At 46.2% G+C, this 17,365-nt stretch overlaps 1 protein-coding gene across 3 annotated transcripts in view; it reads right to left on the bottom strand.

Annotated features, from left to right (window-relative positions):
• Positions 1–14,534, bottom strand: part of SMG7 (SMG7 nonsense mediated mRNA decay factor) — a 50,994-nt gene extending 36,460 nt beyond the window's left edge. For all 3 annotated transcript variants that reach the window (XM_063407745.1, XM_063407747.1, XM_063407746.1), the window contains exon 1: positions 14,176–14,534. In XM_063407745.1, coding sequence (XP_063263815.1) covers positions 14,176–14,204 — 29 coding nt within the window. In that variant the 5' untranslated portion in view covers positions 14,205–14,534. The remainder of the gene's footprint in view (positions 1–14,175) is intronic.
• Between the last annotated feature and the right edge of the window lie 2,831 nt (positions 14,535–17,365).

Raw genomic sequence — 17,365 nt, 5'->3', positions numbered from 1 at the left:
CACGTGAACACAAGCCCCCTCCACAGGGAATCCTGCTCTATTCCTTTTGTGTTCCCACCGCAGCTGAGAAGGATACTGAGAAATGGGGACACAGAACACGGTTTTTCTTGATCCCATCTTCCCTCCTTCTCGTCTATTAGAAGCAAGTCATAATAATCATCCTCAAAACACAAGCACCAAAAGCAACTCTCTAAGTTTGATCGGAGCTGACAATCCTCCTCCTTGGATAAGAGTTGAAGTACCCTTGCAGTCAGCTTCATTCAAACTCATTTTCTTCCTCCAGTTTCATGGAAGTCAGTTTCTTTGTCCCAAACTTTAAAATTATATGCCCCAAAGGCAAAGTGCTTCTAAGAGAAGTTGATGTGTTCTTAATCTCTGATTTAATCTACAGAGAGGGAAATACAAATCTCCTACACTACTCAGGCTTCCTACACTCCACTGCCTCCACTGGACTCTCCCTCTCCTTAAAACCTGGAGTCAGAACTTGAGCTAAATGCCTCAGAAATGGAGTCGAGCCACTCAGGATCAGCAGCGTGCCTGGATCTGTTCCAAAGGACTCCAAAATTTAAGCCAGGAGAGTAACCTGAAAACTATATACCCAACAACCTATACTTTCCAATTCAAGCAAGAATAGCTGGCAATAAATATACAGTGGTAGGACTAGCTCAGGAAAGCTCAGCTTTCCAGAGTGTTTCCATAGTCATTTTTTAAAAATATTGACTATGTTTAAAAACTCATCATATTGACCTACTAGTTATATGGAATTTTACTGAAGACAGCAGGGATAAAAATAACCTCTAAATAGATGCTGCCCAACAAGGAAAAGCACCAAAACTCCAGTCACCTTTACCTTGTTTACCTTCCAGGACCTGACAGTGTAGCTCCCTGGGTAACCTGATACTATTTTCAGTATAGAAAAATTCTGGTTCAGTAACAGCAATAAGAATTTATTAGCTATAAAAAAGGCATGCTCAGGAAATAATGAAAGGATACTTAATATGTGTCGCAATTCAAGACATTGATATATTTTCATATGTAAAGGAATACATTCAGAAGTAAATTTCTAATAGCAAACAGTAAAAAAGTAATAATTTTATGGAATACCATATGGCACATGCATACAGTACAGCATTTACTGCACTGGCTGACAATATGCCAGCTTTGCAGCTGACCTGAGAACAAGTGAAAGGCAAAACATTGAAGATCAAATATATAATCCATCTGTATATCTCCTCCAATCTTTACACCATCCCTTGGACAAGCAGATTTTTCAAAACCAAGGCAATCTTAAAGTGCACAAAAACTTCAAGATTGCCCTCCAGTCCTCTCAGCCATTGACAGCCTTCTCCCTTAAAGGAAGATAGACACCAAACATAAAGCTCTGCTCCCTCACTACTCAAAAGAAGCCACTTTGGGGAAGCACACGGAAGGGTTACCAGTTCTCAGGACTATGCCCTAAGAGGGCATGTGAGAGGTTTACAACTGAACTTGCCACAATAATTCCCCCAAGATTTTGAGACTGAGCAAGAAGCTACAGAATTATTTTCTGAACAACAACAACCAAACCCTCCTGAGCTATGCCCCTGTAATAAACGGATAGTGTGATGTTTGCTCTCATAAATGTTTCAGGTATGTTATAAAGTTAAAGAAGTTCTGTTAAGATCTGGTGTTTTTTAATGTAAGTTTTGCAGTGTTGAAAGTTGATCTCGGACCACTGGGAAAGTCAAAGCTCGAAGGACTGCACAGACTCCGAGAGGTGGGACGAAGGAGGAGCTGACACATGCACGAGTGTGGGGAGGCTTGGCTTGTCAATGGCATATATAGGGATTGTTAGGGGTGTGGGCACTGTGCCTCTGGCTGCAGCTGAGCACCCCGCGCTGTCCCTTTTTCCTTATTCAGTCCCTTGCTGAGGTTCAATAAACCTCTTACAGTTTTAAGAAATGAGGCGTCGTTTCTCACACCCTTTTTTTATCTTTCAAACCCACCCTGATGAGAGCGTACACTGTCAGGTCTCAGTGGTGATAAATGTATAGTAACACCAGCAATAATTTGCTATATTACAGTTCCTGACTTGGTAAAACCTTCACTTAAGGGGCTGGAATCTGCAGACAACAGATGCCAGAACCAGTGAACATTACCTTTTAACAGCTTTTGCACTCTGAAAACCATTTCCAGAATTACGGAAAATGCAGATATCTGAGCGTTGAGATAACCTTCAGATGGGTATCATCAAATTAGTTTCAGCAAGTTCTGCTCCTCACGTCAGCCCTGCAGAAGCCCGATCAGGTCAGGCAGCAGACACCAGCCCTCCCTGGACACTGCATGGGATCTCCCAGACAAGCACAGAGAATCCAATGCAAAGGAAGGAAGTCACAGTCTGTTCAGTGCCACGCGTGCAATACAGACAAAACATGCCCTCTTGCCAGCCTGCAGATCTGGAGAGCAGTGACACATTTCCCTCTGGAAAAGCCACTCCACTTTGCATCAGTCAAGAGAACAACTGCAGCATCTAAATCCTGACTTTCAGCTCTACAACTTTCCTGCTGCCTCCAACCTCCACTAACAGCTTGGGATATACAACTCATATCTCTTGCTCATTTTTGGTGTTCTCTAGAGAACCCCTTCCTCTCAATCCCTGCCTCAAATTACCCCTTGCACAGTGGCAAATGCTGACCCTTACGCTCAGTAAGGCTGGAATGACTTCAACACAGAGGAAACGATCATTTAAGAGGAGTCAGTTACTGGGAATTTGAGATACTGTCTTCATTGCTAAGCAGCAGATGGGTAAAGAGCAAATCCATTAGAGGATACCATCAGAGGTGGCAGAAATAAAGCACAAGTAATCCCTCATACTGTGTTTGTAGCAAGTTGGTTATGACAGATACAGTGGACTTCAGTGCTTTTAACATGTGCTCTCCAAGTTCTAAGATCTATGCCCAGATAGTCAAGGCCTTCCAAAACATAAGCCTTAAAGCAAAATTATTGATATTTAAATATTGCGGTCATTCAGTAACTGCAAACTGGGTTTTGCCAATCTCATTTTATAAACTCCCAATCACATCAATATCACACAAAACACACATCTGTGCACAAACGTGACATACCCAAAACTTTTAAACAGCTATTCATTATTAAGAGGTTTGAAAGAACACCACATGGCACAAATAAGCCTTGACAAAAGCACTCAGATTACATATGGGTATGATCCTAATTTCAAGCTGCATCTTAGAAATTATTTTCAATTCTCCATGTTGAAAATGCATGCAAACCATACTCTGAAAGCACAGTAAAGGCAGAAGGCTGAACATCAGTCAGGGAGAATTATATCCCCTATTTATGATAATTAAATGGGTACTCAGTACATCATTGTCAGTCGTTTACAGGAGTCTCATAGCTGTTCCCTGTTCTCTATCAGAAACACACAGGCAATGCTGTTCTGAGATAAACGTACTTTCCAGCTAGAGAATATTTGAATAATTTCTGGCTTAGCAACACACGACTCTCCCGCAGTCCTCTGCTGTTGGTTCTCCTCAGCTCAGGAGTGCCTCATCCAGCAGGGCTGTTGACTACCACACCCAAGTCCATCACCAGAACACACGGTACTCCTGGAATACGGGAAGTTACTCTGCTCTGTGTTCAGCTGAAAGAGAAACCTATGACCAATCCAACCAGCTCAGACCTAGCGAATGTTATCAGCACAGAAGATGGGAAGCAGATGGATGCATTACTACAAGAACTGTCCTCTCCAAGAAATGTGCAGCTTGAAGTTTTGAGGCCCGTGAAACACCAGCAGGTCTGGAGGAATGCAGCCTGGCTGAAGAGATGCACTCCCTGGCCCAAGTCCCTGTGCAGCTCTGCTCCAGCAGGCCCCAAGTGGCCCTGAACAGATCTGCTGCCACCACGACCCCACTGAGCGCTCCCAGGTACTGCCAGTTAACCAGTAACCTCCTTTCCCATTTTGCAAACTAAAGGATTGGTTAGGAGCAGGCATCTGAGCAAATCTGTAACTCCCAAGGTTAAATCTACATGTGAGGCCTAAATGTATTTATTAAAAACCACCAACAATTTGATTTCAAATTTAAATCTCAGGACCTAAAGACAGAGTCCTTTCTAGTTCTGTGTCAGAAAAGTTCACATGAACATTCAGCTGACTAAAAATTAGTATCTACTTTATGAATCATACATGGAAAAATGTGGGGGTCTACTAAACATGAACTGCAGAAAAGAATAACATGAATATAGTTTTCCAGACAGCAGTGTCCCTCTCAGCAGTCAGACCTGACCTCATTATCTTCTGCAAAGGCTGAGGAAAAGACTCCATAGCAATGGATTAACACATCCCACCTGAAGATCAAATCGTGAGCCTAGAAAGGATCTCAAAAGGTTACGTAGCCCATTCCATCACCCTGATGTTATCTCTGACAAACATTTAATTGCTTGTTTTTATAGTCCTACCGAGTCACCTCCACAGCCCAAGGCAGTATCCCGGGCACTCTGACAAACCATTCCCACTCTCATTACATCTGGCCTTCAGGAGCTGCTGTGTGCTTTGGGTTCACTCCGCTCCTTCCTCCCACCAAATCCTACAGCAGAAATCACCAGCCTTGCTCAACCCTCTGCTGCTTTTGGAAGGTGGGGAAGGGTCGTGACTGTCCTCACTCAGAGGAGACATTTTCTGAACATTTGAGGCATATTAAGCAAGAAGAGACAATGCCCTCAAAAGATTCGACATATATTCGACATAGTTACCAATTATTAACTCAACATTTTGTGTTACTCAGGCTGCACAAGCCCATGCAGCCACTGCACTCCACTTTGCAATCAACTGGATTTCACTGTCGCTTCTTTCATGTAGTCCAGCATGTCCAAAAGAGGTTTGAAAAGAGAATAATTTTGGCACTGTGCTTCAGAATTTGACAATAAAGCAGGGAAACCAGGTGAATCACACTGCTTTAATACCAAAATCTGAAATAAGTATGCTCAACAGTATTTCCCATTATAACCAAAAGGTTTCCTGAACCCAAGTCCTTAAAGGCCCAAAGATCTTCATGTCTTTTGGATCTGTCCTTGCTGAAGACAAAACACTCTTGAGCCACATCACCTAATGCTCCAGCACAGCAGTTCTCAAAGAATTATTTCAGGAATTAACAGAATAAGTTATGCAGGACAGAAGATACATTTTAGTAACCATCTTTAATCAAAGAGTACAGAATTTTAACTGATCTTGATTGAGTATCCCCAAATTCTTACCATGTAACGTAATGTTACAGGCAGACACAGCACTTTTTTTAGTGCTGACTTCTGACTGGCCACCTATGATGGAAGCAACTAAAATAATCTGCAGTTGCACAAGCAGAATCAGTAAGCAGTTGACATCTTCGTTAGAAACACATTGGAAATATTTTTCTGGGTAATTTCAAGCATTAGAGATTATTTTAGTCTTTAATATCAAAATCAGAAAAAAAGTACTTCAGCTGAAGTCAGAGCACGCCATAATCCCCTACAGATGTCTTTGCCCCAAGCCCCATATCTCCTATCCTTTACCTCAAAACAAAATAAAGCTCTAAATTAAATAACAGTATGTTCAAACTGGGTGGAAAACCTGCCAGCCATGCCCTGGCATAATCTGTGTGACATACTCATAAATTAAGGCCTGCTGTAATAATTCAAACACATGTCGACAACACATATTAAGAATTTTATCACTTCTTTCCTAGATAAAGATTTCACATTTATGTTCAACATTACAACTGCCAATGGTACTAAGACCAACTGAAACAACTTCTAGATTTTTACTGCAAGTTTACTCTGCATATTTTAATAATTTAATTTACAATCATTAACCAATATAGAAATCTCACCTTTTTCTTAAACATGAAATAATATTTACTTTATTTTACTAGTAACCGAAGCAGCATGTTTGAGTTCTAAGAGCTGCTACAGTTTTCATGCTTTTATACACTTTTGGTAGGTCTGGGTCTTTCTTTAATACTTATAAATGCAGCTTAAATCCTTTGAACACTATTCTTACCAACAGATTGGCTTTTTCCTGGGAATATCTGGCTGGATCAATCCTCTCTGCTCAGAAGTTTGATCATGGCATTGCCATCAACAAGTATTTACATGCATTTCAAGACAGATAACTTCAACAGCCAGAAGTCTTGTCCCATCCTTCCTTCTCCATAGGTATAGAGGATCAGCATTTCCAGTTACAATTTTCAGTTATTATTAGGCTAGCTTGGAAAATCTGCCCTAAAGACCCCTCATAGCAGCTCAAGTGTACCTTGAATTAAGAGCAAGAATGCCCAAAGACCCTGCCAAAACCAGTACTGTCTGCAGAAGGAACGAAGATGTCAAAGGCTGTTTGGGTTAAAAAAAGATTATTACACAGTCACAGCTGTTGGACACACAGCAACATCCACATGCTTTCTTCATATCATGGTGAGACCAACACAGGACATGGCAAATCAAATACCAGGAGAATTTCACTGCAACAGACACTAGCACAATTTACAGGACTGTCATAAAACAAAGAGAGAAAATGGTCTTCCCAACAGATTTATCAAAAATTCACTTATTCTTCACATGTAGGGAAGTTCATATGTGGTAGGTAACACAGCACAGACTATGGGGTGGGGTCCAGGGAGCTCAAAACAGGCAGGCCCCAAACAAACCCTACTGCCCTTTGCTGTAGCCTGACCAACCAGGAACAACTCTCAAGGCCTCATTAAATCTAGGTATCATGAAATACCAAAGTCTGAAATACCCAAAAGGTCTGTTTTTTTATTTTCCAAACAAAAAAGTAGTTTCCTTTAAGTAGTTCAAGAAATGTTCCCCTAACTATTTTGGCAGAATCAGCCTTAAAGGTTCCACACTCAAAATTAATTTCTCGTTTTCTAACAGCCAGAGTGGCTCTCAGACAATTCAGCTATACAAGCAGGACCCACAGACTCAAAACAGACAATGCTTCAGAGGAGAGGAGGGGAAGAAATAAAAAAAAACCAGCTTTACACATACCAACATAAGACAAAGCAGAAAACTGTTCCATCAGGCTGAGCAGTAGAGGACACTTTTATCACCAAAACAAATGGAATTAAAAGATGAGAAATAGACTGCATATAGGGTATAGTAAATGCCTTCAGAAACACTATCTTTCTTTTCCCTGAAGATGGAATAGAATATTAACTCTAGCAGGACTCCTAAGTACCTCAAGGGTATCTCTGATTTGAGTCCCATCAGTGAAATTCAGTCTGTCACCCACTCTGTAACAGTCCCAAGAGATTCAGAGACTCCTCAGCCTTCTGGTTCCTTATGATAATCCCTTGAGTATAGAAGCCAGTGTGAATAATCCAAGAGAAGTCTGACTAGAACACAGAAAGAAGAGAAAGCAGGCCTAATGTCACTCAAAAAAGTTTATTCCACCCCAACTCAAGGATTACATTGATCTGAACAAGTACCAGCTGATTTAACTCAGAGAAATTTAAATACTCAGTTTCAGAACATTGTTTAAGCCATTTAAGATACCATATCCCTCCCTGTGCACAAGAAAATCTATGTTTTTCCCTCATAATGCATTAAAAGTACAGAATCAAAGTAAGCATCTCTGTTAATGATTTTAAGGAAAATATCTGTGGGTTTATTCCCCTCCTGCCTGACAGCAGCTGTGCAGATTTTCCCAGTAACATGAGGACAATCCTCGAGTTCAAACTAATGAAAGCAACAACTACTGTCCTCCCACATATATTTCTTACAAATTATAGCTGCATTCTTTAACTGCTCTTCTACCAGCCTGCTGCTATGAGTGAATCTCTGCTGCTGTTGTGAAGATCTAACAGCAGTGATGAAGAGCCCTTAACCCTCTGCAATCTCCAGCAGCTCCTCATCCAACAAAATCAGATCCTACAGCAAATTATCCTCTCTTCCCTCCCAAGCCACCATGCACTTGAACTGCAATTACTCCTCTCCTATGCTCATTTTTGCTGGCTGAGCAGGGCAGGGAAGATGCCAAGGCATTTATCCATCAAGTCACTGTCTTCTCCCATCAACCCAACCTTTCTTTCTCCACTAGGAAACACCAAGACATCTGAAAATGCCCACAACGGCCAAGGTGGCAAAGTAAAAAAAGCAGGGGCTGCCCTGCTTCAGTTTCCAGATAGATTGATTTAAACAGAGCTCTAAGTTGCTTAACTTAAAAGTTTATGATACAATTCAGTACTCAGATCAGCTTATTTAGAGGCCAAAATCATCTCACTGGACCAAGCTATGGTTACTTGTTATGATTTCTTAGGATAGAAGAAACAGATTTTACAAGTAGCCAGAATATCACACTATACTTTACACTGAATACTTAAATAAAACAGCTAATTCACCAAGAAAATGTACCTTCTTACCCTGCACTGAAATGAAGAAACAGAGGAAAAAATCCCCTCCAACCCCCTACACGCAGGGATGGGGGCAGCCTTCTCCAAGTGCTTTTGTGCACTCCCTCATTAACACTTCAGACAAGCAGCACCTGGTTATACTGTAGGTTAGAACAAAAACTAACTGCTACAGGAATCATCCCTGCCATCAAAAATAAATAAATAAATACAGCTGTATCTTTACTTACACTAACCTGCACTTCTAGGTCACTGGAACGCTGTTGTGCAAGTAACCTCAAAGGGGAGCACAAAGGAAGTGCAGCAACAGCACTCACAGCAAGCTGTGTTCTGCAGCAAGGGGAGACTCTCAGCCCGCACTGGAAAGAGGGGTACGGTTTGCTGACAGTGATACAAGGTTTATTCTATAAGGATGATATTCTATATATGGCTACAGCCATAGTCTAGGAAACAGGAAACATTCACTAGGGTTCTGGTCAGTGAGCACTGTAGTGATAATGAACACCATCACTCCAAGCAGCAGTGCCACCCTGCTCTCAAGCATTAGTGCTTCAATCCTGTTGCACACAACTTCACCCTTTACCACAGCACATCTGTAGTAACAATGGATGGTGCCAGGAAACCAACTTGGACCAAACCCCATGGGTAAAAAACAAAACTAAACAGTTTTCATCTAGGAACCACACTAGGTTAAAACTGCTTCAACTTATTTTAGACTTGGCCATAAATTTACGTCACCACATCAGGGTTGAGGGTGAGTGAGCAACTTCTATCAAGAGCTGCTCAAGTTTAAAACCCACCCTTGGTCTGTACGGCCAAGCTTTTGCCAAGTGCTAAGCAAGTCACCTTCTGTGGTCACTGCAGCCCTCTTCTCTCTGGCACACCTTCACCTGCCAGCCCCTCCAGCAGGGCTAAGTGCACAGGCACTCCCATCCCTGTTAGCTCCCTTGGAGGAGCACACTCAAACAAACAAAGTGCTGCTTTACCCCAGCTGGGCTCTGCCTGCCTCTCTCTCACCAGCACACTCATCTGCATCACCTAACCAGCTAACTTTCACAAAGTTAGAATGGCACCAACCAACTTCAGCACACTTGAACCAGCTTTGCTGCCTTGGAATCTGGGTTTGAAAAACAAAAAATTATTGCATGTCTGACAGTGACTTTAGCACAAGTTGTCCCTGGGTGACAGGAGGATGCTCAATAATTCAAATACCCATGACAGAAAAAAGGGGACAAGTAATTGTTGCCCAGACACCTGAGGAGTATGGTGTGTGTTTGGGGGCTCTCAGCAAGATATATTTCCTTCTGCAGAAAGCTCAGTGGGGAATTGCTTGACGCTTTTCTTATTGTCATTTTTTTTACTTCATAGGTCACCACAAAAATCTTGTTGATCCTAAGTAAACAGCAGCCATCATCAATCTTTGCTGTTTTAAATCATTACTCTCACCCTTAAAGAAGAATAAGAAGTGTTGTTCATATTAAATACTGGCAGAAATTCTAGTTATCAAATGGTGGAGACATCCTGCATAGAGAAAAGAGACAAAACCAGAAGGGAGACTTTAAGTTGCCCCAAAGAAAACATGATGCTATGAGGTGTCTCCTGGAAGGCCAAAGCAGGCCCCACTACATCTCCCCTGTTTAAAATTCAAGAGTAAACACTGTATGAAAGTAGCATTAATCTTTTCAGAAAACAACAAGCTGGAGGGAATACTTTCCAAGACTGATTTGATCCTGTTCAGGTACCAAGACAAATCAAGAAAGCTGTGGAACAACTGGAGCAAGGCCTCCAGAGCAGTCAGGGCTGGAGCATTTGCATTTGGGACTGGAGGAGAGGCTGTGGCAGCCAGGCTAGGTCAGCCTGAGGCAGGGAAGGCTCTGGGGCACCCACAGCTGCCACGTGCCTCCAGGGAGGGGACGAGAAGATGATCCAGGCTCTCTGTGTGCTGGGACAAAAAGAGACAAAGGGCATGAGTTAAAACAGGAGAGGTTCAGACTGGATGGACAGAAAATCTTTTCCACCACGAGGACATTCAAGCTGCCCCAAAAGGCTGAGATGTGTCCATCCCTGGAAGTTTTCAAGTCCTGGGCACTCAGTCTGACCCAGAGCTGTCCCTGCTGTGAGCAGGAGGCTGGACAGGACTCCTGGGGCCTCTCCTCCAGCCTTGTGATCCTGCCAGCTCCAAGAAGGCCACTGCAGGGACACACTATTAAGAGGTTACATTTACTAACCTTTTCCTTCATGTACTCTCAAGATAATTAAATAACTTAGTCTTGCTGAGACTCATTCAAACAGTATTCTGGCTGGTGCCTTTCCAGCACAGACAAGCATCACCTCCACATCCTCCTGCCCAGCAATCAGCACCAGAACATGCTCACATGCAGATTGCAATTGCCTCTGCTCTCCCCTCCTCCTCTAACAGTGAAGGAACTCTGCAAGAGGCACGTCACGGCCTGGCAGACAGCAAAGGAGCAACCATGAAGAGACACAGCAGATGCACAAGTTAATGGAGCTACTGATGAGTCTTCGAAGGGAGACCCACAATTTGAATTATTAAAGCAGTCAAACCTTTAATGAAGTTGGTTACAGCCTCATCATAAGGCTACAGGAAACTACCTACTGGTTCATCAGCACTGGAATTTCTAAGCAGTGTTCAAGTCCTGTAATTCAAGCACTTTTTACTCTACATTTGTGCTTGTGCTAAAAGCCACAGTTCACCAGGGCAATGCCACATTTAACTGGTAACTGAGTTCACATCCTTTTGAAATGCAATTGACATAGCCATATGTCAAACTGCTGAACTTCTGAATCCTAGTTAACTCCATTTTGAACATTAACCTATAAAATTGGCATTGAAGATCATTTCTCTAAAGTGAACAAACATGGACTAAAACTCAAAACTGGCTTATAAAATGGATGTGCTCAGAAGTTTCTGTGCTATTGTATCAGAAATCCTATCAGTGATATTTTGCTTAAAAGTCACTTCTTTTATATCTAGCAGGATACATGAAATGTCTATTTTCAAGTAGACAAGTGCCCCGTGAGATTAATTTGATTTATGGGGAGTCCTTGTAGATCCCCCAAGCAGCACAAATAGCATGGATACAAATTTTCAGCAGATGGGATGAACAGATTCACCTGAACAGGGAGACCTGAACAGTGCCCCTGTTCCCTAAAGTACCCTTTAGGTTCTTGGCTCCTAAAAGAACCCTCTGAAAGGTCTACTCACCTTAGCACATGAAGTGCAAATCTTTGGGAAGTGACTCAAACAATGATTCCAGGGAAGTACGTAGGAAGCTAGATGGGGGAGAATATACTGCAATACTCTTGACAGGTGACTTTGAAAAGGATAAGACTGGGAAAACAAAAATCCCAAAAATCTATTGCAACATGGGAAAATGACTCAAAACCAGACTCTCCTGCACTTTTCAAGACTCAGTACCTGAAGCCTGACCTTATTTGCTCTTCCTGGAAGACTTCTGTAGGAGGCTCGTGTGCTCCTCAGTTCTCACAGGTTGATTGAAGGGGCACACGCCTTCAAGAATAGCATTTTAAAAATGCTGATTCACACACATAAAGAAAGCAAGAACCTAGAAGTGGAAGAGTTAAGGCAGTCCAGCCAAAAGTCCCTTCTTCCCTGCTCATCTTTTCAGCAGCTCGATTCTTGCAGAGTCATTATTTCACTTGATATTCAACCATTACATGTTCACCTTAGAAATCTGTCCCTTCTATCTAAAATTCAAATACACAGAAAGATTATTTCTTGCAGAAACTTTTCTGTCCATCCTTAGTGTTAAGACAATGAAGACAGCAGAGACTAATTGCCTCATGTGTTCATTTGGCACGATGTTTTGTTGTTTGTTAAAGCTGCCCTCTCACACTGTTACACTTTGGTCTATTCCTTCTTCATTATAGTGGGATTGAGCCTGTCCTGCCATAGTAAAAAGGAGGATGCTCTCCTCTTCAAGACACAGGACTAACAGAACTGGCTCTGAGACTCTGAGGCTTTATTCCCAGTTCCCTTTATGAGCTTGGGCTGCAGTAATCTGCAGCTGCATTTCTGCCCTATGCAAATCAAACAGTTTAAATGTACGTTCTGTGTACGTAAAAAGCATTTCACAGCTTTTCAAGGAAACCTTCCCCAAGCACACCTTCCACACAGAGAACAAACCCAAATGGTCTTGAGAGGCAGAAGGAAGATGATGGACACAGAGTTCTTGAAGAGTTTAGCAGGGGGACTGTCCTGCTGTTTTAGGAAGAGGTAAGACCTTGGTGACAGAGACACTGCCTCTAACACATCAATGCTCACGCTTCAGCCCTGCTGCTTTGGCACAATGTAAGCAAAGCAGTCAGGAAAGAGCAAGAACAACCCAGGATGAGCTGAAGTGTGGGAGGAACAAAGAGAGGAGAAACAGGTGATTCCTGCCCACAGCTTGCAGGAAGGATTTCCAGCTTGGCACAGCAAAATGCCAAGGAAGAGCCTGGTGGTGCAGGAAGGTGATGGGGCAGGGACATGTCTTCAATGGTAGGGCCTCCCACAACCCAAAGCAGCCAAAGGACACGTGCAGGCACAAGAAGGAGCAGGGAGCCAGAGGTTACAACATTATCAAGACACATCCTACAATAAAAAAGCAAGTCATTTACTGACAGAAGATTGCTCATAATAAAGCATTTAAGAGCTTTGTTATAATGTAAGAAGAAAGAAAGAATGAAGAAGTTTTATGACAGCACAGGTGTACTCACCTGGAAGAGAAAAAGGTTCATAAACACACTGTTAGATAAAAAGATTACATTTTTTTTCTTTTTTGAAGAAATAAACTTGAGGTAGGAACTGGAATAATAGAAGGAAGCGGAGATAAAAGACAAGATGAGGAGGAAGAGAGGAATTTGGAGAGCCAGCAAGGAAAGACCACTGAAGTGTTTCAGAACTTTGTACATAAAGTGCTTTCAAAATGTAAAATCCTCATTGAATTCACTTTTTCTAAATTCTTCCCAAGCCCTCAACTCCTCAGAAGGAATGTGCATGCCCTTTTGGCATACCTACTCCTTTTCCACGAGGTGTTCTGGAAGCGTCAGGGGTGACACAACACGATCAACCTGGACATTTAGTACTTTACAGCTACTGAAAAGCCATTTGTACCTCACTACGCTGCTTTCCAAAACCACTAGAGAACGAGCATTTGGGTATAAGTTCACCCCAAAGCCTGTCAAAGTTCTGCTCCTATCAACGTGAGGTATCGACCTGAGGGACTCGGGAACGGTTCTGTTTCAAAGCACAGCCCTGGCAGCCTCACTGCTCTCCCAAGCCCTCAGCTGACCGTCTCCAGCACCGACCGGCTGTGTCAGCCGTGACTGAGGACTTCCAGCTGATGGCGAGGGCTCACACACGACTCCTGCTACTCCCGTTCTCCTCCCGGGGCTGCGAGCACTGGTCCCTCTCCGCAGGCACGGTCAAACTTCGCGGTCGCTCCGCAGCGGCGGGTCACCCCGCCACCTCCTTGGGCAGCGATGGAGAATTCCGGCAGGGAAGCCGGTGGACTCTCCTACCCGCCCCGCGGCTCCGAGGCACCGGCGTGACCTTGCTGGGGAGCCCTGGGCCATGCGGCAGCCGAGCCCGCCCGCCCGCGGGGCTCGGGAGCGCGGCGGCTGGGTCCGCCACACGGCCGCGGGCCCGGCCCGCTCACCCGGCGCCCCTCGCTGCCGCTGCGAGGCCTGAGGGCTCCGAGTCCGCCCGCTCCCCGCCGTCCCCGGGCCGCCCGGCCGCGGCCTCTCCGGCCCGCCGCGCTCCGGAGACACTCACCGGAGGTACTGCGCGCACAGCAGGCTCATCCTCCGCCGCTCGCCGCCCGTCCCGCCGCGGCTCTCACAGCCCGGGCCGGCCCGCCGCCCCCGCGCCACCGCCGCCGCCGCCTCCCGCCGCCGCCATCTTCCCGTGCAGGGCCCGCGGGGAGGAAGGGGCGGGGTGTCTCCGCTCTGCGCTCCGGTCGGGCAGCACCGCCCGCGCCCCGCCGGCTCCGCCGCTCCGGCCCCTCGGCGGCCCGGGCAGCCCCGGCCTCGCCGCTCCGGCACCGGCGGCGTCCGCTGGCCGCTCTCCCGTCCCGCTGAGGCGCCGCGGCCCTCCCGCCGCGCCGGCCGCGCTTCCGGGCCGGACCCCGCCCCCGCCGGCACTTCCGGCGGCGCCACCGGCAAACCCTTCCCCCGCCCGCTGCCATGGCAACCGAGGGGGCGGTGGGCGTCGCCATGGCAACCGCGGCGCATCCCGGGGCCTGCGTGCGCGGCCGGGCCCGCGCGGGCCCGCGCAGCGACAGCGGCGGTGTCACCGTCACCTCCCCACTCGGCCCTCGGACCGGCCGCTTGGCCAGGGGCCCATGGCGCTGGCGGCAGCCCCCGTCACAGAAACACAGAACGGGACAGGTTGGAAGGGACCACAGCGGGTCAGTCTCATCTTCCTGCTCCAGCAGGGTCATCCCAGAGCAATGGCGCAGGATTGTGTCCAGACAGGTCCGGAATATCCCCAGTGAAGGAGACTCCACACCCTCCCTGGTCTGTTTTCCAGTTCTCAGTACTCACAGGAAAGTTCTTTGCCATGTTCAGGTGGAACCTCCTGGGCATCCATTTCTGCCCATGGTCTCTTGTCCCATTGCTGGGCCCAGGGAGCAGAGCCTGGTCCTTGCCCTGAGCCCTCCCTGCAGACAGGGACAGAGAGGGATGAGGCCCCTCTCAGCTGGGTCCCCTCTCAGCTGGGTCTCCTCTCGAGGCTGAACAGGTCCCTCAGCCTTCCCTTGTGAGAGCTGCTTCATGTCCCTCCTCATGTCTGCAGCCTCTGCTGGAGCTGCTCCAGGAGCTCCAAGTCTCTCCTGTCCTGAGGAGCCCAGACCTGGACACAGCACTGTAGAAGTACCTTCCAAGAGCTGAGCAAAGGGCCAGGATCACCTCCCTGGGCACTGGGAATGTCCTTCCTGATGCACTCCAGGATTGTGTTGGCCTTCTTGGCCACAAGGGCACACTGCTGGCTCAGGCCCTCAGTGCAAGCATAGTGGCCTTACACTTTGGTGACAAGAAAAGTTTCAGCACGAACAGTGCCCATAGGCTTGGACTTTCCACACAGAACCATAGAACTATCAGCCTTGGAAGACAACTTTAAAGTCATCAAGTCCAGGCATCAACAATGTTGCTGAAGCATGCACCAAATGAGGGGAAAAAAGGAAAGAAAGGAAACTTTTTTTTTATTAAGGCCATTATCACTCACTGACTCTTACTCTTCATAATTTATAAGCTGAAGTTAGCATTGCAAAGAGAGTGGGAGCAAAAACACGTCAGTAAGGAATAAAGGCATGAATAGGAATCACACCTATTTTACAATTATAGAGTAGAAGCATGAAGGTTGGAAGAGACCTTTAGGATCATCAAGTCCCACCATCAACCCAGCACTGCCATGGTAACCCTAAACCACTAAACACGTCACCCAGTGCCACATCCAGATGCCCCTTGAACACCTCCAGGGATGGTGTCTCCATCACCTCCTTGGGCAGGAGAAAATAAGAGGGAGTCACAAACCAGACTTCCTGTTCCCTGCCTGCTTGCCACACTGGGGATTCCCAGCTGGGGTGTCCAGCCCCAAGGATCATTCCAAAAGTCCCAAATGCACCTCATCTGAGTCCCTCCATTACCCAAAGCTGCTGAAGACAGAAGCCCCACTGCCTGGGAGGAGCAAGGTCAGGCACGGGATGGGTTCCACCCCAGGGATGTGGCCCATGGCCCCAGAGCTGGCACCTCCCATGCCAGCTTGGTGACTTGTTTTGTGCTCCAATTTGTCTTTTTATGGCAGGAAAAATCCCACTGAGTTCAGTGTCTATTCAAGCACATGAGACAGCCTGAAGAAATAAGGCAGAGGAGAATTTGGGATCAGATGAGCACGAGGTGGCTGGCTAAAACAAGTTGTGTCATTTGAGTCTGTAAGTGACCCGAGGACAAAATAAAAGCTCATGTTTCAAAAATAAATCCCTCACATTTTTTCAGGTTGAATAAAGGAACGTGTTTGTTTAGGGAAATTACTTTCAGGGCCGCCCATGTTCAAATGGGAGCCTTGCAAGGCTTGCAGAATGGTTTTCCTGGTTTCAGTGCAGCCAGGGCTGGGCAGTGAGCCGTGGGCAAACCTCCCATGGAATCCCATGCAGCCCTCAGGCAGGTGCTGCAGCAAGGCCTGGGGCTCAGCTCCATCCCTCCAGCCTCTCAGCCGCAGACCAGGAGCAAACTGGTTCAGCACTGGGCAAACTGGGGCTACTCCTGCCTGCCTGGATCCTGTCCTGTGCTAAACCAGGCTGAGTTTGTACTCTGAGATTTTATATCCTGGATCAAGGCTCATTGTCCAGGACTCTCCCCAGACTCTTCATGCTGTCTGTGTGATTGGGAGCCTTATCCTTCTGCTCCTGATCCGCCATGCTCAAGGCATCTTGCACCTGACTGTGGCATTCCAGTACCTGAAGGGGCTAACAAGAAAGATGGAGAGGGGCTCTGGACAAGGGCCTGGAGAGATAGGACAAGGGGGAATGGCTTCCACCTGCTAGAGCTCACCTCATTCCAACCCCCCTGCCATGGGCAGGGACACCTTCCACTGCCCCAGTTTGCTCCAAGCCCCATCCAGCATGGCCTGGAACTCTTCCAGGGATGGGGCAGCCACAGCCTCTCTGGGCAACCTGTGCCAGTGTCACACCACCCTCACAGGAAAGAATTTCTTCCCAGTATCCCATCTAACATCTGTCAGTAGGAATAAAGGCATTCCCCCTTGTGCTGTTGCTTCTGACCTCTGTCCAAAGTCCCTCTCCATCTTTCCAGTCACTTCCCTTCAGCTACTGGGAGGTCACCACTAGGTCACCCCAAAACCATCTCTTCTCCAGGTGAACAATCCCAGTTCCTGTATCCTTTCTTGATGAGCACAGTTCTCATCCAGGAGACCACAAAGTGCTCCCTGGAGGCACCACACTCGTGCT

Source organism: Prinia subflava, chromosome 10 (assembly GCF_021018805.1).
Source record: "Prinia subflava isolate CZ2003 ecotype Zambia chromosome 10, Cam_Psub_1.2, whole genome shotgun sequence".
Lineage (NCBI taxonomy): Eukaryota > Metazoa > Chordata > Aves > Passeriformes > Cisticolidae > Prinia > Prinia subflava.
This window is presented reverse-complemented; position numbering and strand designations above follow the sequence as displayed.